The sequence below is a fragment of the Hyperoodon ampullatus genome (assembly GCF_949752795.1).
Source record: "Hyperoodon ampullatus genome assembly, chromosome: X".
Classification (NCBI taxonomy): Eukaryota; Metazoa; Chordata; class Mammalia; order Artiodactyla; family Ziphiidae; genus Hyperoodon; species Hyperoodon ampullatus.
In genome coordinates this window covers 48,394,529-48,419,529 of record NC_136913.1, presented here as the reverse complement: position 1 = coordinate 48,419,529, position 25,001 = coordinate 48,394,529, and the positions used below count along the sequence as shown (strand labels likewise).

At 47.5% G+C, this 25,001-nt stretch overlaps 1 protein-coding gene across 2 annotated transcripts; it reads right to left on the bottom strand.

The window, feature by feature from the left end:
• Positions 1 to 290: 290 nt before the first annotated feature.
• Positions 291 to 25,001, bottom strand: GNL3L (G protein nucleolar 3 like; the record flags this gene model as incomplete). 2 transcript variants are annotated; one of them, XM_079726938.1, is made up of 15 exons in its annotated part: positions 291 to 592; positions 2,424 to 2,643; positions 6,174 to 6,301; positions 8,116 to 8,252; positions 8,560 to 8,702; positions 8,789 to 8,963; positions 9,450 to 9,537; positions 11,566 to 11,710; positions 13,859 to 13,962; positions 14,888 to 15,023; positions 15,556 to 15,639; positions 16,379 to 16,495; positions 17,237 to 17,344; positions 18,178 to 18,218; positions 24,968 to 25,001. In XM_079726938.1, 15 exons carry the CDS (start codon positions 24,984 to 24,986, stop codon positions 510 to 512), a joined length of 1,728 nt encoding a protein of 575 aa, XP_079583064.1. In that variant the 3' UTR covers positions 291 to 509. The 2 variants fall into 2 exon arrangements, with proteins under 2 accessions (XP_079583064.1, XP_079583065.1); XM_079726939.1 differs by having other exon boundaries at positions 18,157 to 18,218; positions 24,968 to 24,986.

Here is a 25,001-nt window from a genome sequence, read left to right as displayed (position 1 = left end):
ATCACTGTTCCCCCTACTCCTGCTGCCACCCAAGCGAGGATCTGTGGGCTTGGGTGGGAGGAAGATGTGTGACCTGCAGCCCATTGCAGGGATGTCTTGCTGCTGAGCTCTGTTGTGGACTGGTAAAGAAATCATCACCCCCACCACCACCGAGGAAGCCCCAGATCTACAAGCAGCCTAGCCTCCAGTTGCATGTTTAGCTCTCCAAGAGGGTTTTGTGAGGGGTCGGCCCTCCAACCAGCCCAACCTATAAGGTGGGGGATAAATTGTTAGCATAAGGGATCTGCTGATAATTTTTTTTTATTTCTCTTGAAAACAGAGTACGGATTAAATAAGGGTATTCGGTTTGTCAGTTTCAGACACTTGGGACTTTTTTTCCCTGGAGAATGGAGGGAAGGGGGGTTGGGGGAAGGGGCTCTTTTAATATGTAGGTGCTTCAGGGAGAAGCAAACCATTTCATCTGTTATTTCCACCAGAACTGATGCTTGGAGTGGGGAAAGGAGGTGAGATCAGTCACCAGCACTGTCATCAGCGTTGCCAGAGAGGTCAAGGGCGGACATCATGGAAGCAGACAGCTTGCTGGCGAGTTTATCTGAAGATGGAGAAAAATGGGCAGTCACTTGGTGGCTGGCTTGCCAACAGGAGGCCTGCAGGAGCTAGCCTACATTTACCTTGGTCTGCACCAAACTCCCAAACTGGCTCCCTAACCGCCCCCTCCCCACCCAACACTAAACAAAACAACTGGTGAGCTACTGGCAGCCACTGCTCAGCCTCACAGGAAGACCCATTTGTCTACCTATGAAATGATCACCCCAAAATAGCTTGTATCTCAGAGTGTCAGACTACTGAGCTTCAAGTATTTTTATCTCTTCCTAGTATCAAAACAGCTGTTTTCTTTTACTGTGATGAACTTATTAGCACTCTGCCATGACCCTCAAAGCTCTCACTGCAAAGGGGCAGGATGGCAGTAGGGGCTTTGAGCCTGAATGCTCACCTCCATCCTCCAGGCACACCCTATTGTTCCTCAGGATTCCCCTCAGACATCACCTCCTCCTGGAAGCCTTCTCTGATCACCCCTACCCCACCACGACCTCCAGGCTGGGTTAGGTTCCCTCACTGTGCTTTCTATGTCTTCACAGTGATCACGTTGTGTTGCCAATGTCTGTTTTCTTGTCTCCTCCCCACTCCCCAATAAGACCAGCAGTTCAAGGGCAATTCATCTCTGTATTCCCAGGACTCAGCGTGGAACCAGGCCAAGAGCGAACGGCTATGAACATAGTCTAGTTCAAAGAACAGGGCTCATGCGATCAGTCAAATCTAGGTTTGCATTTTGGCCCCATCAAATACCTTGAGTGTGTCACTTAATGTCTCTGGGCCCCAGTTTCCTCACTTACCAAATGAGAATAAGACTTTTGCAATGAGTTAGTGAAAATTAGTATAGCATGAAGACCTAAATGGACCAGCCATACAACAGACCACCATTCAAATGAAGGGAGAAGTTCTTTTGTGAATTGATGGGGAAATATCTATAATATATATTGAGTGGAAAAATGATGTGGCACAACTATATGTTCAGGAGACTAGCCTCTGTCTACAAAAAGAGAACAAAGAATATACAGATATTTGCCTGTGTACCTATCTCAGGAATGAGATACAAGAAATTAACTGGTTGCCTCTGGAGGGATGCCTGGAAGACTGGGGGACTGGAAGGAGACATTTTATTGTATATTCTTTTGTACCCTTTGGATTTTGAGTATATCGCCTGTTGATAAAGTAAACATATATAGCCCGAAAGCTTCTTAACACATAGAAAGCAGGTGATAAATAAATGGTGGGTATTTGATACATAAAACTAGGCCAGGGCTTCCCTGGTGGCACAGCGGTTGAGAGTCCACCTGCCGATGCAGGGGACACGGGTTCGTGCCCCAGTCTGGGAAGATCCCACATGCCGCGGAGCGGCTGGGCCCGTGAGCCATGGCTGCTGAGCCTGCGCGTAGCGAGCCTGTGCTCTGCAACGGGAGAGGCTACAACAGTGAGAGGCCCGCGTACCGCAAAAAAAAAAAAAAACTAGGCCAGTGGTTCTCCAAGTGTGGTCCCCAGAGGAGCAACATCACCACTAACTGGCAACCAGTTAGAAACACAAATTCTCAGCGCCCTGCCACCCACCCACCCAAGGTCCAATTACTCAATTAGAAACTCTGAGGGTGGGTCCCAGAAACCTGTGTTTTAATAAGCCCTCCAGGCAATTCTAATACAAGCTGAAGTTTGAGAACCACTGTGCTAGCAGGTAAGCCTCCTAACCCATCCCTGCCCCCTAACCCTGGCCTGTGGCTGGACACAGAGAGATGCTCATTCAGGAGCCCCTAATTAAGGCCTCAGGTAGGTTCTTTTTGGAGCACAGGGGGGTGGTCAGGTACCCCTACCTGTACGCTTCTGGAGCTTCTTCTTATTCTTCAGGGCAGATGTCAGAGCCTGGCCCTGCTGCAGGGGGTCTGTCTCCATGATCCTCTGTAGCATCGGGCGGCGGTCCACTGGGCAGACATCCACTGAGCTGTTGTTCCTGGGGTGAAGGTCCACATTGCGCTTAGCCCACCCCATCTGATGACGGTTTGGATTGGTGCAATACCCAGTGAGATCTCCAATCTGGGGAAAGAGAGGACAACAGTGAGGTCTGGGCCCCCAGAGTACCTCCAAAGACTTCTGCAGAGGAGGCAGGGACAGGCTTGCATAAGAACAGGAGCCTTGGAGCCACACAGAACTAATAAGCTTCAAGTCTGGCTCCACCACAGACTAGCAGGTGCTTCGTTATCCTTTCAGCCACAATTTGCTCATCTGTCAAATAAGGGTGGACAGTAGGTAGCTTGCATGGCTTTTACAAGAATAAAATGAAAAAGCAGAATTACTTGTCAATGACAATTGGTATTACAATGATTCTTTGTTCAAGTGACCCTTCAAGGTCTTACTCAATTTAACAAATATGTTCTGACACCTATTTTGTGCCTAGCTCTGTATCGGGAAATGTTGGAAAAATGGCTCGGATACAGTCCCACCTTCGGGAAGCAACCAGGCTAAAGAGGAAAAAACCCAACCACACCACAAGTTAGAATGTGGTAAGTGCCCACCAAAGAAATGCAGCATAAGTGACAGAGGCTGAGGGGATGGTGGTGGTCAACATACTTCTGCTGATGGGAGGGTCATTCCTGACTGAACACTGGAAAAGCAGAGAGCATACCTGGGCACCCAAAAGGGTGTCTATGTGGCTGTAATAGAAGGTACATGTGGTCAGTAAAAGGTAATATTGACAGGAAGCTCACTATGTGCCAAGTACCTTTCTAAGCATATACATATATGTGTGTGTTATACATATACATACATATGTATATGTATACATGTACTCACACACACCTGTGTATTAACTCATTTAATCCTTGCAACAATGTCTTTGACAAACAAGGCACGTAACGTCACACAGCTAGTAAGCAGTAGAATAAATGAGAACCCAAGCAGTCAGGATTCTGTATGTATGACTACCTGCTACACTACAGTGGATAAAAGGCAAGGCTACCACACTGTACAACTGTGGGGTTGCAGGGGTGGGAGGGGGCACCATTTACAATATAGCACACCTAAATGGAGTTGTGCAATGGAGTGGCCCTACTCAGGGCCCTGAACCTGAGCCTAGAATTTGCAGTATGGAGTAGGGAACTACTGCTGGTCCTTGAGGAAAAATGGTATGTTCTGGGGCTTATGGGCTCAGTGAGCAATATCAGGGGATGGCCTTAAACTCACAACTTTAAACTGATTTTCCTATAAGCACTGGCGGGACTTTCAAAACTATGTGAAGATGGGAATGGCATGATTCCTACCACTGCCCTAACGCAGGCCTCATCATCTCTTACAGAGCTCAGGCAACAGTTTCCTTCCTGGACTTTTTACCTCCACTCTGGCTCCTTTCTTTCCAACTTGATTTTTACCCCAGCCACTGGAGTGATAGTTCTAATACATAAACTTGACCATGTTGCTTCCCTGCTTAAGAAACCCTTCCAGATATTATATAGCCATCAAAAATGGAGGACAGAGGATTTCCCTGGTGGTCCAGTGGTTGAGAATCCGCCTTCCAATGCAGGGGACGTGGGTTCGATCCCCGGTCGGGGAACTGAGATCTCACATGCCGTGGGGGCAACTAAGCCCACGCGCCACAACTACTGAGCCCCCGCATGCCACAACTAGAGAGAAGCCCTCGCGCTGCAACAAAGAGCCCACATACCGCAGTGAGGATCCTGTGTGCCACAACTAAGACCCGATGCAGCCAAATAAATAATTTTCTTTTTTAAAAATGAAGGACTGTTCTTTAAGTAATCATGTGGAACAATCTACAGGATGAATTTGTAAGTGAAATAAGCAATGTACAGAACAATAAAAACAGCATACGACTATTTGAATTGAAATTGATCTGTTGGGACTTCCCTGGTGGCTCAGTGGTTAAGAATCTGCCTGCCAATGCAGGGGGCATGGGTTCGAGCCCTGGTCCGGGAAGGTCCCACGTGCCGCGGAGCAACTAAGCCTGTGTGCCACAACTACTGAACCTGCACTCTACAGCCCACAAGCCGCAACTACTGAAGCCTGCACACTTAGAGCCCGTGCTCCACAACAAGAGAAGCCACTACAATGAGAAGCCCATGTACCGCAACGAAGAGTATAGCCTCACTCACCACAACTAGAGAAAACCCGCGCACAGCAATGAAGACCCAACACAGAAATAAATAAATAAATAAATAAATAAAATTTTTTTTAAAAAGCATTGAGATAGATGTTATCTGTTTTTATGTATATGTGTGTATAAAGATGGAATAGCTCTGAAGGGACACTCAGGAGTGGGCAGGGTGGCTGGGAGAGAGAAGCAGGAGAGAGATTTACTTTTACTGTATACCCTTTACCTTTCCCTTTTTTTTTTTTTTTGGCCACGCCACACGGCTTGTGGGATCTTAGTTCCCCGACCAGAGGTTGAACCCAGGCCCTCAGCAGTGAAAGCGTGGAGTCCTAACCACTGGACTGCCAGGGAATATCCTACCTTTTCAGTTTTATACCATGTACCTAATCAAAAAAATATCTTAAATAAAATGGGGAAAAAATTTTAAACCCTTTGCCTCCCCTCCCCCACAAAACATAACCAACTTTCAGTGTTTACCTATTACCCATGGTTTAAAGTCAAACTCAAGGCCTTCAATGATCTGATACCAGATTCATCTTTCCCCGCCTCTACCCTCACTCCAGCCACCTCAGACCACTAGTGATTTCTGCAAAATAACACGCTCTCGCCCTTTTGGGTCTTGGCACACGCACAGGCTGAGCCCCTGACCACAGGCTGCTGCCCACCTTGTCCAGAGAATTCCTCAACCTTCAAGACGTGGCACAAGCATCAAGGCCCGCTGGAATACTTCCCTGACCCACAAGTAGTATAGGTTAGGGCCCTTAGATCCATGCTTTCCCAACCTCTGCCCCCAACCCCAGCCTGTGTGTCTCCCATCACAGTGTAGATATCTGTGGATGAAACCACTAAACTGTGGCCTCTTGAAGGGCAGCGATGGGGGACTGGCCGACATAGAGGCTGAAACAGCCTCCAGAAATCATAGCACAGCATACCAACTTGATCCTGTAGGTGCTGGGGAGCCATGAAAGGGCAGGTGACCTTTGGGACCTGCCATATGGAACAAATGTCCAGGTGGGAGACAACTGGAAGCTTAGGCTAGGGTTACAGGAATGGTAGGAATAGAAAGAGGCCAGGAGCATCTCTTAAGATTCAGGAGGGAGAAGGCACAGACTTGGTGACTGACTGTACATAGGATCCAGGATACTAGCTAGAAGGAAGGAAGAATCAGGGTTGCCCAGGTTTGTAACTTGAACAAGCGGGTGGATAGACGGGGATCCTGTTCTCTAGGCTAGAGCTGGGCTGGGAAAGCTGCTTGAGAGAGCATGCCTCCTCCTTGGACCTGCCACTGGTTGGCAAAGGATGCACCCTGCCTAGCACCGAGGAAGCCCACAGGGTGTGAATGAACAACCCGCATCTCCCCAGTATTATAGGCGGACCTTGTGGGAGCCAGGTGGAAGGGACTGACCATTTCCCAGAGCCCAGGGTAGAGGAGAGTGTTGCCATGAAGAAAGAGAACAGGTACCTTATACACCGTGGTTTTATTTTCCATGGCATCTGCTATTTTCACCATCGGAGAATGGAGCCACTTGATCTCCATTTCGAGCGGGTCCATGTCACCCAACAGCTCATCAGATTCTCCAGTGGCCAAGCCTTTAACACAATAAATACCACTGTCAGGGCCCTGGCTCCTCCCTGCTACTAGCCCCCTGGTCAGGCCTCAGTGGAAAGGATATGTGGACGCTGCCCAGGGGAGTCAGGAGGGAAGGCTCTTTTATTCCTGCTGGGAGGCCACATGACAAAGGATTCAAGATGTGGGTTTTGCAGTAGGGTACTCGCCTGCTGGGAGCTCATCTTGGAGCCTCAGCTTCCTCATCTGGAAAATGAGAATGCCACAAGCCCTATAACAAAGGGCTGCTGTGAATCACAGCAGAGGGTGCCTGAAATGCACTGGCCTGAGACACTGCTCTGTAAATGGCAGCTACTGGGATTCCCTCCCCAGGACCGGGCCGGGCCTCTCTCCCTCTCTCTCTGGTGCCTTGCCTACAGCTGGCCTCCACTGCAAACCACAAATGTGTCCATTGCCCTGGGCCCACACTACCTTCCCACCTTCTAAACTTTGCCCCATCCCCTTCCCTGGGCCTCTAATCCCTAATCACTCTTCAAGATTCAACACTAGGGCAACTAGGAAATTCTCACTATTAACCACTCCCTCTTCTCAATTTCTGGGACCTCAATCTTTTGCCAAAGTACATTCTCACTGCCAGAGCCCCGCTTGCCCTCACACACAGCCGGAGTCAAGCATCATCATAAAAATGTGAGCACTAATTCCTCCCAACTACCCACCAGATAGAAAAGCAAAGTTCGGAAAGAGGGCTGACTTGCCCAAAGCCACATGGGGGTAGGCAAGCCTCTTGTCCTCATTTGTAATCCAAGCACACTAAAAGGCCCAGAGAAGGAAAGCTACTGGCCCTCAAGAGAAACAGGGTAACTAGAAGCCAGGCCAGCCAAGGCTTTCTCCACTACCCCGGAGTGTCCAGACAGGCCCAGAGAGCAAGGGCACCTTTCTTGGGTGGGGTAGAGAAGAAAGGAGCCATCAACCAGAGCTGCAGATGGTAGAGTATCTGAAGAGAACAAACTTCCTACAGGAGTTTCTGAAAGTCATACCTCTGTACCTCAACAAATAACCATCTTAATAACAGCTAATATTTACCAAGCATGTACTATATGCCAGGCAGTGTTTTTACATATCAAGTAAGTCTTCACAACTATCTTATCAGGTGGGTGCTATTGTCCCCATCTTACAGATGACATCATTGGACATGGAGAGCTTAAGAACTTGTACAGCACCACACAACTAACAAAACTCAAATTTTAATCCAGGCAGTCCATTCTTTTAACCACTTAGATACTGAGTTGGGAGAATCTTCAAAACAAGGCAAGAGAGCTAGTTTGAATGCCACGTCTGCCTGTCAATGACCATGCACCATTTATCAAATATCACCTTTCTGTGTCTCAGATGTCTCACCTGCCAATGCAGATAAAAGTAAAACTCTAGAAATGGACATGCAATGGCTGTGACAAAACCTGGAGCAAAATGAGAAAAGGGGTTTTTGAGAGGAGTATCTCAGTCCACTCCAGGCCTCAAGAGATGGGGAAAGGAAACTCATACTTCATAAATACCTCACCATGTTCCAGGTACTGTGCTGATTTTTTGCCTATCTACCAAGAGCCCACAACCAGCTGCCTCCCTACCCGACCCCACCCCCATATTCCCGTGACCCAGATTACAATTCTCCACCTTGTGGGAAAAGACATTAAGGTTAAAGCTAGTTAAACAGTTTTCCCCAAGCCAGAGTAGAGCCAGAGCAGGGGGAGGTCAAATGTGGGACCTGTTGTCAGGTCTGTGTGGCTCCACTAGGGCAGGACCAGGTGCCAGGCAGGCCGACCTACTCGCCCTTACTTACATTCCATGGTGTCCTCATTGGCCTGCTCAGTATCCTCAATGTCGAAGACCTCAGTCATCTCCTTAACGATCTCAGCACTGAGATGGGCAGGCAGAGTGTGGGTGGAGGGTGGGAGTGTATAGAAGCTGATCTTCCCGCTGAATTGGGAGGTGGGAAGAAATTGGTGATCTCATTAAGACAACAAATGACCAATCAAAGAGAGAATGAGTTCTCAGGTCAGAAACACTGAGGGTCAACTAGAAAACCCAGACAGTTGCTTCTGAACAAGAAGTTGAGCTGCTGGATAATCACTGGGCATAAGTTGCCAAGCAGTATGTGACCTGGTGCCTTGGACTCCCCTACCCAAGAAGCTAGGCTGCCCCGCCGCTGCAGTGAACACAGATGATCCCCTTTGTGGAGCCTGACTCCCAGCAGGCTTCATCCTTACGCTTACCCCCTCCTCACCTCACCCAGTCAGCCAGGACAGCTTTGGCTGCCTGCTCCTGACTGTATATGCCCCCCTTCTTCTTCTTCCCCAAGCGGTGGGCCACTGCAGTCAGAAAGTGCTCAGTGGTCTGGAACCCAGAGACACCGTAATAGTTGGAAATCTGGTGAAGAGAGGAAGAAGAGAAATCATGAGGAAGAACGAAGGGCCCTTGGAGCAGGGTAGGGCATAAGCAAGAGGCCCGCGTACCTCCTCCAGGTTGCAGCGCTGCAGAATGGTCTCCACTGGGGTCACAGGATCCGCCAGCTTCTGCACATGAATGCAGTTGCACAGGATGGTGCCCACCTCCGAGTTGGGTCCTGGGACAACGCCCGGGGCATCCAGCAGCCTGATGAATTTGTCCAGGTAGACCTCCTGCATGAACCTGGGGCGGGAGAGGGGAGATATGAGGACACAGGACGGTGATAAGCCCAGATGTGCCTGGCATCCTCTAGGCTCCAAGCACCCAGTTGAGAGATAGGGTGGGACAGATGGCACATAGATGAAGGTGGAGAGATGTGGGGTCTGATTCTAGTCTAGCCTCCACCACCGGGGACTGAGCTGCAGGACCACAGGCAAGCTTCTGACTCTCTGAGCCTGCTGCTTCACCGAGGAAGTGGAGCTGCTTATTCAGAGCCCAGTCTTGCGTGGTGTCGGGGAAGCTTCAGGGAGCTAAGTGGGGGAAACACCCAGCTGGGTGCCTGGCCCACAGCCAGGGTGTGCCAGGTAAATGAGGGCTATTAGTGGGACTCCCATGCCCAGGGAAGAATCAAAGGCTGGTCCAAGATAAGGGACAGGGGCTGAAGGCGTGGGAGTTGGGGGAATGGTAGGGTGAAGGATCTGTGAAGTGGGGGAGCAGGCAGGTGCTTACTTGGTGACCCCAGGAACGGCTCCCACACTGCACGCACGGCTGCGCTTCAGACTATTGATCAGGCTGCTCTTCCCAACATTGGGAAGGCCTACAAAGGAGCAGCAGATGGCTCAGGGCAGGAAGGGTCCGCGGGAATATCTGGGACAGCCTGTGTGTGGGAGGCCCAGGCAGGGGCAGTGTGACCAGGCCATGGGGAAACCAAAAAAAGAGCCTGGCCTCCTGCCTTCCCATCCAAGGCCCTGACCAACCCCCTCCATGACCTTTCTACCCCTCTTCTCCATATGTGAGCACCCTGGCTAGACGTGTCCCTCTCTCTAGATGTGACACTCACCTCCTACCTACAAACAACCTGGGAAAGACGCTCAATGCAAGGCCTCTGTGACAAAATCCAGTGGAGGGTGGACACTGGGAAATGTTGTAAGACAGAACCATCCATCCTGGTGTATAATTCACCTGGCAGGGGGTGGGGGGAGCTCATCTCCAGATGTCAGTCTCTGAGCAGCTTTCTGCCTGTGGTGTGTGTTTTTTTGTTTGGGCATCTGTGAGCACCTCTCAGCCTATGGATGTCCTTGTCTATTTCTTCCTCACTGGGTCTCTCATTCCCACCATTCTCGTTCTCTGTGTGCTAGAACTTACATGTGTACTGCTCCCTCACAGATGTGCCTGTGTATATATCCCTCGTGTACAGAAGTCTCTGTATATCTTCTGTCTCTTGGTTGTTCTCATTCTAAATACCACTGCTTTTCCCATTTCTGTCTTTCCCACTCCATCTTTTTCTCTATCATATCTTTGTCTGTGTATCTCTGTGTATCTAAGCACCTCTTTCTCTGCCGGTTTGTCTCACTGTATCTCATTCTGGCCATTGTCCTTTCTAATTCTCCCCACCCCACCAATTCTCCCTCTTTGTAATTCCCTCTATGTCAACTCCTCTCAGCTCTTTCTGTACATGTTCCTTCTCTCCATGGGCTTGTCTCTATACATGTATGTCCTTCCATACGTGTTCCACTGTGTCTCTTTTTCTCTGTGCCTCCCTAATGCCCTCTGTGTCTCTATTTCTCTATATATACATATATATCCGTCTCATCACAGACGTGTATCTGTCTCTGTGACTCTGGGGTGTGACTACGTCTGAGGGTCGAGTGTATCCAGGCACGTGTCTCTCCGTGGCTCTATTTGATTGGGGAGGGGAAGCAGAGTTGGGTGAGTGTATGGGAAGAGCTTGGTCTGCATGTATTTTGCCTCTGGGTCTGTACGTGTCTCCATACATGTGGATGTGTACATGTGTTTGTGGACCTGTATGTGTGCATAGGTCTGGGGGTGCATTCCTCTGTGTCTGCATCTTTGTTCCTGCCTCTTTCTATGTGTATCTCCCTCTGAATCTCTCTCTATCCCTGTGTTTTTCTCACTCATTCTTTCCTTGGGTATGCATGTCTGCCTCTCTACTTACATGGGAGGGTCTCTAGCCCTCTTACGTTTCTCTGCAAGTCTCTGCGCACACGTCTTTGTGATCATATCTCCTTCTCTCTGCATGCCTCTGTCATTCACATCTGTCTTCCCTTTCCACTCCCCACCAATCCCACCATTTGGCTTCCCAAATCTTCTGTGTCTATTCAGGTATGCAAATCTACACCTTTTTCTCAGTGTCCAGCTTCACTTCCTCTCCCTGCGGGTCTATCTCTGCCTCTCTCAATTTCCCTGTTCCCTTCCCACCAGCCTTCCCTCAGTACCCTGGGTTCCAGGTTTGAGCCTCAGCTCTGCCTTGTCTCACCCAAGGCTGAGCCCTACAATCCCTTTCCCTCCCCTGAGCCCCAGAGTTCTTATCTATGAAAAGGAGGTGTTCACCCTTCCCTCCCACAGCTCTGGTAGAATGAGATGGGGCCAACTCCAAGCCTGGCCCCGCACATTTGGTCCACGGTTCTAACGCTCAAACCACGGTGGTGATCCTGAGTATGCCTTCCCACGTCCACCTATCCAAATTACAAATCACAAGACCCTTCCTGAACAGCTCCTCTCCTCCCCCCACGAAAGTAACATGAAGTTCCCAGAATCCTCTGCCCCAGTGAAGCCCCTGCACAAGGAAGAAGCCTGGGTCCCATGACCTCCCCCAAGGCCTTACCCACAACGCCCACACGGATATGGGTGCGCACTTCACCCAGGCGGCAATAGTTCCCCAGAACCCTCATGAGATTTTCAGCTCCAAAGCAGGCTTTGCTTTTCAGCAGTGACTCGGAGGCTTGATCCACTGGCACACTGCAGCGATTCTGGAAAATGAGGGGTATTATAGAAGAGGCATCAGGTGGGAGATGTGGCCTCAGCTCAGATTTCCAACTTTCAGGGCCGCCTCCCTGTGATCACTGAGACCCCCAGCCTGAAGCAGAGGGCTTCTCACACAGGCCCTGAATACCTGCCATTTCCCTGCTTCCACGAGGCCTATTTCCCCACTGTCTTTGCATCTCCAGTCTTCCCTGTCCCTGCCTGTCTCTTGCCTCCCTCAGCAGGGGCAGGATAGCATCCTTGCCTCTAGGCAGGCCAGGTTTGAGTTCAGCTCTGCCTCTCACAGGCGTGTGTCTGGCAAATTCTGATTCCATTCTCTGGGCCTCAGTGAACCTCGCCTACACAATGGGGACGTTTGCCTCCCTGTCTGTGGAGAGAAGAGATAGTGCCTGGCCCACATAAAGTCTACCTTCCCTTGATTCCTCACACAGGACAAGGCCATTTCGGCCTCCATCTCCTTACTCCTGATGCTACCTCCTCTGCCTACAATGCCCTTTCAGCTCTTCTTCTGTCCTTACTTACCCACCACAGTACTTCAAAATAGGAATTGACTTAAATATCTATTAATAAGAAACAGATTAAGGAGCTATATCCTTGAAGTGGAACACAAATGAAAGAAAGCTGTTAAAAAAGGATGCTTATCACATTTTTGCCATGAAAAAGGCCAAAAAATTATAAAGGAGATATCATGTTTCTCCCAGATGAACAAAGATTTAAATGTTTAATGAGGCGAGGACCCGCCCGTCACAGGGGCACCGAGCGACGGTGGCGGCGGGGTCGCCGGCTGAAGGCTCTCTGCCCCTGAGGCCTGATCGGGCAGTCGCGCCCTCCCTGGCGGCCTTCGCGCACCCGGCAGGGCCGGTGCCCAGGCCTTCGGCTGGGGGCCTGCTGGCCCTCCGTCGGCGACCCCAGGCGTCCGTCGGTCCGTACATCCGGCGAGCTCGGCCTGCCCCGCGGGGAGGGTCTGCCGGGCCTGAGCCTCCCTCCCCGTACTCGGGAGCCGCCGCTGCAGCGTGGTTTATTGACAATCATTTAACGTGCTGAAGAGTGCTGGTGAGCCAGCATAGTAGCTAATGCAGCAAAGAAGAACAGATGCAGATATCTTTTTTTTTAAATAAATAAATAAAAAATAAATGTTGAATGATATCAAATGTTGGCAAGGGTGTAGGGAAATAAGCCCTCTCACACATTCATCTATCCCATTAGTGGGAAGATAAACTGGTACAGCCACTGAGGGGTAGGGGTGGAGGAGGTGGGGTGCTGGGGAGCAATTTGTCAGTGACTAGGAAAATGTAAAATGCAAAAAGCCTATGACCCAGCCACTCTACCTCTCAGTGCCCAACCTACACAAACACTTGCCCACTAGCCAAGACGTGTAAGAATACATGTTGTAGTACTGGTTATAATAATAAAAAAAATTGGAAACTAATTTTATTTAGCATCAAAAAGGTAGAACTCTATAGAAAGATCTTCAAGGGAAAAAAAAAACAAAACGCAGGATGACATATATGATACTCGCTAACACTATTTTCTCTTTATAAACACATCCACATATAATATAAAGCACAGAAAAATATCTAGAAGGATACACACCAAACTAACAATGGTGGTTGCTTCTGGGTATAGATAAAGGAGATTGGAATTAGAGGTACCAGCGTAAGGATATTCAAGCTTCATCTATACAGTTGACCCTTGAACAACACGGGTTTGAACAGCACAGGTCCATTTATATGCAAATTTTTTCACTAGTAAATACTACAGTACTACATGATTCGCAGTTGGTTGAATCTGCAGATACAGAACTGCAGATATGAAGGGCCAACTATAAGTTATACACAGATTTTCCACTGTGCAGAAGGTGGATGTCCCTAACCCCTGTTTAGTTCAAGGGTCAACCGTAATTGTTTTTATTTTTTCTACTTTATTTTTTTAAATAAATAAGTTTTATACCTGGTGCAAAACTGAAAAAACAAATGTCCCCCAGGACCCAGTTTCTCTCCATCAAAGCAACAAATGTTTCTGTATACTTTAATATCTTACATTGAAAACACATTTCTATGTTAATGATATAATTAGAAAACAGTGTAGCCCCAGGCTACCCTGAAAGAGGCTAGATGTCCCTGGCCCCAGCTTACCAGGTTTTTGACCTGATGCTGGGTGCTGGCCTTGAAAGCCACGATTGGCAGCTCATTCCGAAGGTATTCCAGCCACTTCTCCACAACCTCCTTGGGGACCAGGTCTGGGGAAAATAGGAACAGAGAGGACTGGAAAGGAGAACATCACCTCGATGGCTCACTCCAAAGATGCAGCCACCCACATCCAAGACTTGGCCCACCTCCTGCCAACAGATATCTCCCTAGCACTCACAGTCCCTGTCCAGTCCCCAGGTTAGAGTTAGAAAGGACAGTCTAGTCTAGGGGACCAGTTGGCCCTCCCTGAGGAGACCCCTGTTTCCTCAAGGAGAATGGGTAACCAGCTGTATGGTCCTAGATGCCTTCCTTCCAGACCAGGGGGCCCAGGGTACCAGAGGCCTCCCAAAGATTGTGCTTCCCATCCCCTCCCTGGATCATTCTAGGTTGGGCCAAATGTCAAGAATAACCTTGACAAAAATGCCTACCATTTATGAAGAACTGAACATGTATGTACCAAGCACTTTATCATTAATTCTCCAACAATCCTGTGAGATTGGGACAATCACAGCCCATTTTACACCTAGAGAAACAGAAGCTCTCAGGTGACATGACTTGTCCAAGATCCCAGAGAAAACAGACAGCAAAATTGGGATGAGACCCAGACCTGAGTGACTCGTGAGCTGATGTGCTCTTCTGCCCCAGTGTCTGGGTTCCAGCTTGGGAGAAAAGAGGAACTCTCCAGGGTTGGCCAGTCACAGATAAAGCTCAAAATGGCAAAAACAGGGGACTGAAAGGCAGACAGGCTTTAACTCCATTCCCAACTTCTGCCGCACTGGGTGTGTGGTGTGTGTGTGTTTAGACAAGTGACCTCACCTCTCAAATCCCTGGCTTTAAAAACTCGAACAAGAATTCCTACCTTGCACAACTGTTATGGATACCACTGAGTTGCTGAGTGTCAGGGTCTGGGCCAAGCTAGTTTTTCAACAAGGCCTCGCCCCTGCCTTGCCTTACCCAATACTGTCCAACACCCACCAATCTTGTTCAAGACCAGGACCAGCTTCTTGTTGCCTTCTGCCCGCAGGACAGTCTCCTCCATTTGGAAGCAGCGGCAGCCCAATGGGTCCCTGGCATCCAGGACTTCTAGAATCACATCAGAGTATTCCACAACCTGCAGGACAGGGAATGAGGGATGAAGGCAGGGAAAGAACTGGGTAGCAATCAACAGGCCCATGAAAGAAGAGGTCTCCATCTTAGGAAAAACAGAAGCAGAGAGGAGACAGGACTGGATTGATGCCCTCCCTAAAGGGCCTTAAGAAGTGCGCCCCCGCAACTTCCCTGGTGTCGCAGTGGTTAAGAATCCGCCTGCCAATGCAGGGGACACGGGTTCAAGCCCTGGTCCAGGAAGATCCCACATGCCGCAGAGCAACTAAGCCAGAGCGCCACAACTACTGAGCCTGCACTCTAGAGCCCACAAGCCACAACTACTGAGCCCGTGTGCCACAACTACTGAAGCCCGCATGCCTAGAGTCTGTGCTCTGCAATAATAGAAGCCAGCACAATGAGAAGCCCACGCACTGCAACGAAGAGCAGCCCCCGCTCGCTACAACTAGAGAAAGCCCACGCACAGCAACAAAGACCCAATGCAGTCAAAAAATAAATAAATGAATAAAAATTTAAAAAAAAGAAATGGGCCTCCATACCTTACGGAACTCCTTGTAATAAGCCTTCCTTGTGGCCTCATCATCCAACTGAGGAAACATATTTAATTCCTCCAAAACTGCCTCCTAAAGGGAAAAAAAGACAATGGTCCAGGGGAGGAAAGAGAGTGAGAGCTGTCTTTGGCAACCATGGGAGGCTGGGAGAGCCATGCGAGTCCCAACCCACCAAAGAGCAGCTTGTATCGGCGAACAAAGCCAGGAACTAGAAGAAGAAAGGACAGACCCACATGGTCCATGTGTGTGCCTATTTGTAAGTCTGTGTTCAAGCACCAGCTAGAGGCCTGGGATTGCACCTGAGTGTATAAGGGAGGAATGTAAGAGGGAGGTATAAGTGAGAAAAACAATCTATGGGGAATGTGGGATGGAGGAAGCAAAATGTGTACTTTATATTAGAAAAGGAACTTTGAGTTGGAAAGTATATATTCTGTGAGATGAGGATATATGCCAGAAAGGCAGTAAGAAGTCCTAGAAGAAAGACTCTTCTCTTAACTTTCCCCTCATGTTCTCACTCCTTCTCTCCCCCTGTCCCCTAGTCCAACGCCTCCCCACTCCCAGACCCCAGTCTTTGGGTTCCAGCTTGGGAGAAAGGACCTAACCAGGGTTGTCCAGTCACAGATAAGGCTCTTCACCTCCCTCTCACCCTCCCTCCATGTCCCTACTGTTTCCTGTCCTCTCTGAACTGATTCCCTACTCCCCCTCCAACAATCTCACACCCTTCCTCTTTCCTTTTCACAGATCAATGGCAAAAGATGCTTTTGAGCAAACCCACACCAGTCCTACCCAGGGGCAAAGACTGCTCTCTTACCTTGTGCTCAAACTCCTCCTGGCGTCGCAGGACATCCTGACAATAGCTTTCAATGGTCCTGTGTCGGTGTTTCTCTTGCTCCCGGGCAGCCTGCTGCTTCTCCCTCATCTCCTCAACCTAACAAGTGAACGCACACCAGGGCTGTAGCTGACTAGGTCTGCAGTCTAAAGGAAGGATGGAAGACCAAGAGTAACAGGGAGCAGGTGACAGAGGGAGAAAACAGTGTGACATGGCACAGGTGGGAGGAGCAGGGATACAGGAAGGGAGAAGATATGACAGCAAGAGATAAGGGGTTTGAGAGAAAGAAAAAGACAAAGAGATGAAGGAAGGGAAAGCATGGCAGACACTAATACAAGGAAGGTGTATGAAGTTGAGAGAGAATGTGTTCTAGGTAGCGGGAAGCACTTAAGACCAGAGAGGAAAAGAAAACAAGGTTCTGGGATGCTCCATCATTTACAGAGCAGCAAAAGAGACTGCAGAAAAGAAAGAAGGACATCCAGGAGAGTGAGATGACAGGAAAGCCAAAGTGAGAGTGTTTCAAAAAAAAATCATGGTCTGAAATGCTGAGAATTTGAATAAGATGAGGGAAGAAAGCTATCCATGAGTCTGATATCAGAGAACATGCTGGTGAGGCTGGCAGGGGTCATTCCAGTGGAGCAATGAGAACATAAACCAGACAGCCATGGACTGGGAGGTGAGCAAATGGAGACACTAAATCAAGTATCAAGGCAACCGCCCTCTCTTCCCCTTTCCACAAACAGCCTCTAACAACCCTAACAGTTCTGGCCTTTGCCTTTCAACATTTCTGTGGACCTGGCAGTCAAGCCAGGCCCTCTCTTTCCAAGGGAAAGGGCTTACCCTCTTCTTCTTTAATTCAGCCTCCCGACTGGCATGATCACTGGAGTGAACAAACTGGGGAGCGGAGGCCACTTTGGTGGCTGCTTTCTTCCCATTCTGCTTTGCAGGCTGGTCACCACACAACAGGGAAAAAATGAACAGACCTAATGAACCCATGGAAATCACCCTTCCCAGTGGGTGTTAAAGCTGCTCAGAAGTGTAGTTGTTGGGGGAAAGAGGAGAGAAGCAAACAAAAAGGGCTCTGTCCCCAGAGGTCTGCCCATCTGACTAGAGAGAGACCCTTCTTCCCCTAGCCAGGCAGGGACGTTGCAGCCCTTGGAACAACAGTAACAGCATCACCTAGGCACTTGCTAGAAATACCAATTATCAGATGCCAAGACAGACCTACCAAATCAGAAACGCAAGGGTAGAGCCCAGCAATCTGTGTTTTAACCAGCCCTCCAGGTGATTCTGGAGGGCTAGTTAAAGTTTGAGAACCGCTGCTCTGACCCAAGTCCTACTTGTCCACAACTTTCTCAGCAGGACCAGGAGATCCAGGAGCTGGGGCCAAAGACTGTTTGAACCTCCCTCCTCTCCATGAGCAACAGGGACTTGAGAATTAGATAGACTCAAGTCCTAGCTGTGCTACCTTGAACCTAAGAACTTTCTCACTGAGGCTGTTTCTTCATCTAAAAAATAGGATGATGACAATCCCTAACCAAGGTAAACCAAGCACAAGGCAGTATATGGCTTGTGGTGGGAACTTAATAAATGCTGCTGCTTCTCTGCTGAAGCCACCCTGAGAGGGAGGGAAAGCCAGATCTACTGATTCCAGTGCAGTGCTCTGTTTGGAGTCACCCAATATCTACCTGGTTTTGTGGGCCTCTTCTAGGGTGGGTAACCTGTTCCTGACCTTGTCACCAACAATGGGTATACCTTACCTGAGCGTGGAACCAACTTACCTTCTTGCAGCCTTTGGAACTTTTACCTGGCTTTTTATTTTCTAAAGAAAAAAAAAAAACCGCCATCATCCACCTACCCAACATTTGTTGAACCTTAATGGAGGTCAGGCCGCACTGGGAACCTAAAGAAGCCTCAGACACCATGTCTGTCTAGGCACACAGGACAGACACGGAGCTGGCAGCAACAGTGTCAGAGGAGGTACTGGATATAAATGTTTGGGGTATTCAGTGCAAACTGAAACAATTCTTAAGGGAATCCTGTGAAGAGAGCAACTTGAATGTGTGCTTCTGACTCCTCTTTCTCTCTTCCAACTTCTAGCTGGGGCAGCTCAACAATTCTGGCACCAGGCTGAGGTGAGGGGCTGGTAGCATGGGAAAGTGATCTGAGGGTTAGAGTTAGGGACCCTGGTTAGGGACTCTGAGGAGTCCCAGCCAGCTAAGCCAGAGGAGATGCCCTCAGCACATGGGGAGAGAACTGTCCCTTCCTGCTGACCCTGCTCATGTCATTGCCTCCAAAGGGAATTGCGCTACACAGCTAAACTGCAACCTCCCTTTGATTTAAGGAGGAGAGAGTTCACCTTCTACAATCACGCCTTAACAAAGCCCAGGAACTTAAGGGGCCTCTTCCCACTTCAATGAGGAGTCCCGTCTGTCATCTCCTTCACAGCTGGCCTCTCAGAAAGAATGGTTTCCCTTAATTCTCACCATTTGCAAGGGGGCTAAAGGAATTCTTAGAGGGGGAGGTTCTGGAAGGTCAGGATATATGCTACAAACAAATATAGGAGCAGCTTGAGATTATCAGAGAACAGGCTCCCCAATCACACTAGGTGGTTCACACCAAAGCAGAGTTAATGTAGGAAACAGAGGATTTAAATACTACTGCAGGACTTCCCTGGTGGCACAGTGGTTAAGAATCCACCTGCCAACGCAGGGGACACAGGTTCGAGCCCTGGTCTGGGAAGATCCCACATGCTGCGGAGCAACTGAGGCCGTGTGCCACAACTACTAAGCCTGTGCCCTAGAGCCCATGCTCTGCAACAAGAGAAGCCACCGCAATGAGAAGCCCGCACACCACAACGAAGAGTAGCCCCCACTTGCCGCAACCAGAGAGAAGCCCGTGCGAGGCAACAAAGACCCAACACAGCCAAAAAAAATTTTTTTAATAAATTAATTAAATAAATAAATACTACTGCAAGTTCTTAAAGAGATTCAAGAAGATACTTCAAATGAACTGTGTGAGAAAAAGATTCCCAAAATTTGATATTGAATAAAAATTCAATTGATGTAGTGAAAAAAAAGAATAGACATCACTAATAACCAAATTAATAAGCTAGAAGGTCAAGGGAAGAGCTTGCTTAAAACAGGACAAAAATCCAAAGAAAAGTAAAAACAGGGGCTTCCCTAGTGGCGCAGTGGTTGGGAGTCCTCCTGCCGGTGCGGGGGACTCGGGTTCGGGCCCTGGTCCGGGAGAATCCCACATGCCCCGGAGCGGCTGAGCCTGCGAGCCACAACTGCTGGGCCCGCGTGCCACAACTTAAAAAAAAAAAAAAAAAAAAAAGTAAAAACAGAAAATGGAGAATGGACTCAGGAGAGCTAGTATCTAAATTAACAGGAGTTCCGGAAAGAGAAAAGATACAAATGGAGAAGCAATTATTTTTTAAAATAATAGATGAAAGTTTCCCAAGTTGAAAACAGGATTGAGGCTTCAGACTAGAAAGGCGCATGGAGCATCAAGATTAACAAAAAAGACATATGCCCTGGGCATACACTGTCGAAATTTCTGAACTCCAAGGATAAAGAGAAAATCTTGTAAACTTCCAAATAGAAGGCATTCCCAACAAAGGTGAGAGAAGCAGACAGCCTTCTCAAATCCACAATTCTGAACACTTAAGACAGAAGAATAACCATTACAAAGTACTGAGACAAGGGACCGTGTTCCAAGCTAAATTCCTATAACTGATCAATATATCACTCTTACGTGAAGGTAAAAGACAGACATGTGCAAAGATTACCACCTGTGTTCCCTTTCTGGTAAAACTACTTGAGGAAGTATACCAGCAAAAATAAGCATAAAATCATGCTAAAGGTCTCACTTTGGAAGAGTAGGGCAAAAATAATTATTTAACTTTGGTAAAGTGATAGAAAAATTTAGTTATGCTTGATATAAATACGAATGCAATTACCAACATAATTTTAAGTCCTGGTGGAGGATTTTTTTTAACTTGTTAAACTTTTTAAAAGTAATAAGGGAATAAGAAGAAACAAACAAAAAATATAAAATAAGATGGTAAAAATCAGACCAAACATATTAGTTATCATAATGGATGTGAATGGGCCGAATTTCCCCATAACAAAAAAAAAATCAGATCCCAAGTCTCCTTTTCTTCCAAAGGACTCATGTTGCAATGAAAAGAATGTGAGGTTTGGAAGGAACCAGGTCTGGCCATTTTACTCAACAATTTCCATCAGCCTAATTTCCCTGGAAAATGAGGGCCTGCACTGGATACAGGCACACGATGAAAGAAGATACATCACTTAAAGTGGGGAAAAACATCTGCTTCAGAGAGGAGAAGGAGGGGGGAGGAGAAGCGAGGAAGAGGGTAGGGGTGCAGTCACCACTCATAACACTGCAACACCCAGGAGCCGCTGTTACTGTTTTTTAATAGCTTCAGAGAGAAAACAGCTACCATTTTTTAGCCAGCCATACCTAGGTTCCTGTTCTGGCTCAATACCTACCTAGCTATATGACCTTGAAGAATTTCCTTAAATCTCTCTGACCACCAATATCTCCATCCACCAACTCTCATATCAATACTCAAAGGTGGATCTCTCCATTCATCCATCATCTCCCATACTCTCACCCCACTACATCCCTGTATCCCCAGCCTGGCAGTGACTCTGCCCCCATCCTCCATCTACCCTGCATCCGACTTCCCACTATGCCCTCTGAAACTCCCACTTGGGAGATCAGCACTCCCCTAATTCTTCCATCTTTTCTTGGGAACAATTCCTCAAACTCCTGCCTTAATAGAGACTCAGCTCTCCCCTGAGGACACTGCTTCACCTGCAGACCTGAAAGGTGGCTATTAGTTTATATGAACATGAATACCTTGGAGCCAGTAGGTGCAGGAGGTATCTTGCAGACTCACCACTGCCAAACCAATTTCTCCCCCTTGTTAAAAAAGAGGGGGGCGGGGGGGAATCCTGCTTTTTTTTGAGACTGCTGCTATGCCTGTCACCTATGAGTCACTTTTCCTCTTTTATTGAAGCACCTAGATCATAGCTTTTTTTTTCTTAATTATTTTTTTTTAAATTTTTGGCTGCATTGGGTCTTCGTTGCTGCACGTGGGCTTTCTCTAGTTGCGGCGAGCGGAGGCTACTCTTCACTGTGGTGCACAGGCTTCTCATTGCGGTGGCTCCTCTTGTTGCAGAACAGGGGCTCTAGGTGAACGGGCTTCAGTAGTTGCAGCATGTGGGCTCAGCAGTTGGGGCACACGGGCCCTAGAGCGCACAGGCTTCGGTAGTTGTGGCACGTGGGCTCTAGAGTGCAGGCTCAGTAGTTGTGGTGCACAGGCTTAGTTGCTCCGCGGCATGTGGGCATCTTCCCGGACCAGGGATTGAACCTGTGTCCCCTGCACTGGCAGGCGGATTCTTAACCACTGCACCACCAGGGAAGTCCATAGCTTTACTTTCAACTGAACTCCTGCCATCATCAACCTGGGCAACTTTGGTGATCACTGGGCCCCTTCCAACTCTCAGGTTTCCCACTTCCTTGACATCCCCATTCCATGTAGCCACCTGCCCACCCATTGCTATGGTGACATCTATGATCATCATCTATAACTGCTTGTACTTCAGAAAGCAATCTCAGACACCCCTCTCAACTATCTTCAAGCACATTTGTTCAACCTCCTAGAGACTTCCAAAACACTGGCGCCACTCCGTTCTTTATTCAAAGGCCACCCTATTTCCCTCCCTGTGCAGCTTACATTCCAGTCTGTCATTACGATGGATTACATACCTGTGCCAGCAATCACTGATGGTTGTAAATCTTTTAAATGATAAAACATACCCTCCTTTTTAATAGCCATTCAAAAACGTACAACAGTTGAAACTGTATCTGAACACTCTTTCTAGGTCTTCTCAATAACCTTCTCAGATTTAATCATTATCATTACCATTTGGGTCCAAGGTATCTCTAGCCCAGGGTGTAGGGAGCTGCACCATGAAGCACCTCGCCCATCTTCTGCTGCAATCATCCTAGTTAGTCTGATCAAGACTTCAGTTGCAATTTAACAGTGAAAGTCTTTGTTTTGTGTGCACATGTAAAGTTTTTCTATTTAATTTAATGGTCACCATTTTCCCACTAATGCAGATATGTATGATTGTTCTTTAACAGGTAATACAGTCATATGGTTCCAAAGTAAAACCATGTCAGATGTAGAAAACAAACTTATGGTCACCAGTGGGGAAAGGGAGGGAGATAAACTGGGAGGTTGGGACTGACATATACACACTACTATATATAAAATAGATAACTAATGACCTACTGTATAGCATAGAGAACTCTACTCAATACTCTGTAATGGCCTACGTTGGAAAAGAATCTAAAAAGGAGTGGATATATGTATAAGTATAACTGATTTACTTTGCTGTACACCTGAAACTAACACAACATTGTAAAGCAACTATACTCCAATAAAAATTATGAAAAATAAATAAATAAAAATAAAACCATGTATTCTGAGAGATCTCCCTCCCACACTTGTCCCTAGCCACTGCAGTCCCCTCACCACAAGAAACCACTTTATTAGTTTGTCATGCATCATTCAGTTTCTTTATGCAAATACAAACATATATTCTTATTTCCTTCCATTTTCTCCCAGGAAAGGAAACATACTATGTACTCCTGTCAGCAACATGCTTTTTTCACTTAACAAATCCTGGAGATCTTTCCATCTAACAGTTTTTCCATATAATAGTCTTTCCATATACTACTTCCTCATTTTTTTAAACTCCCAGGGTTCCTTTGTATGCATATACTCTATTTCACCAGGTAATTATTGTTTTTCATCACTATTAATAATTCTATTACCAATAAAAATTAATTTAAAAATAATAATTCTATTATTATCTTGTATTTGATATTCTTAAATAGAGTATAACTAATTTTGTTCACTTTTCTTGTGTTGCGTGAAAAAATGATTATTTGCTTTTGGTATTAACATAACCAAAGTCTGATTCTTGATGAAATTTTTATGATTATATAAAGTAAATCAATTTTTTTTTCACCAAGCCCTACATAGGCAGGGCCACAATTCACACAGAATACAAGGCCACTGGGTTGCACAATTCTCATCCAGTCTATCCTGTGTGCTATCCAAATGTTATCATTTTCTGCTTGGGCTATAGCAGGATAAAGGCAGGGAAGCACAGAACCAGACCTGTCCTACTGCCTTTGCCTTCCCTCTTATAAGGAAGAGTCCATGCATCACATTTGTCTTCTCCCTCTAGGCTGTAAGCATCATGGTGGGAGGAGGGGGGGGATTGAGTTAGCACTACTAATTGAGACATTCTAGTGCCTGGCATACAGTAAGTGCCAAATAGCTATGCCTGGTCATGCTGGGCCCTTGGGACACAAAGATGAACCAGATGTCAGTGAGCAGTTAACAATGTTGTGAAAGAGACAGCCCCAATCATAGAGTCAACAGCCCTGGTTCCTGTGGGTACACAGACAAGTGGAAACCAAGGGAGGAGGTTAACAGGAGGGATTCCCAGAGAAAATGATGTATAAGTTGAAATCCGAAAAACAAGCAAGAGTTATCCCGTTAAAGGATGAGAAGGAAAGGGAAAAGAGTCCTGAAGGCAGAAAGAACAGCAATTTATCCACACTGTCTGTTTTATAGGGAAGAAAAATCCAAAGCTCAAGAGAGGTCAGACAATAATTCAGTGGCAGACAGTGTATGTATCCTCTGAGGGGCTAAACTCCAAAGAGAAGTGAAGGATGAATCTTTAAAGCTAATACTTACAGAGCGCTAATTATGTGCCAGGCACTGTTCTAAGTGTTCTACCTACTTTAATTCATTAAATCCTCACAACAACACTGTTAGGCAAATACTATTAAGTAGGAACTATTTTTACCTCTTCCTCCACTAGACTGAAGGTAAGTAACTTGCCCAAGGCCACACAAGTAATAAGTGAAAGAGCTGAGATTCAAACTCAGTCTGGCTCCAAGAGTCCATGCTCTTAACCACTAGTACAATCTATGATACCAACTTGAAGGTACAACTTATAAAGAAAAATACTAGGCTGTGTTGGGGTTATAGGCAGTGTAATACGGTATTTACTGCTATTCACCTGCAGTCTCTTTGTCAAGTCACTTAACCTTGCTGAGCCTCAGTTTCCTTATCTGTAAAATGGGTATGGGGGATAAGGGGAGCTGTACCTCAGAAGGAAGTTGGGAAGACAACAATAATACCATACGTAAAAGACAGACTGAATGATCTGGCTCATGCTGGGCAATTTTTTTTTTTTCTTTTTTGCGGTACGCGGGCCTCTCACTGTTGTGGCCTCTCCCGTTGCGGAGCACAGGCTCCGGACGCGCAGGCTCAGCGGCCATGGCTCACGGGCCCAGCTGCTCCGCGGCATGTGGGATCTTCCCGGACCGGGGCACTCACTGGGACTCTCAACCACTGCACCACCAGAGAAGCCCCATACTGGGCAATTTTTTAAAATACTATGAATATTCATTAAAGCTTAGGATTGGGAAGGAGTGGTAAAAGAAACTCACTGTGTCTAAGTTTCATCATGATGACTAGCTTGAA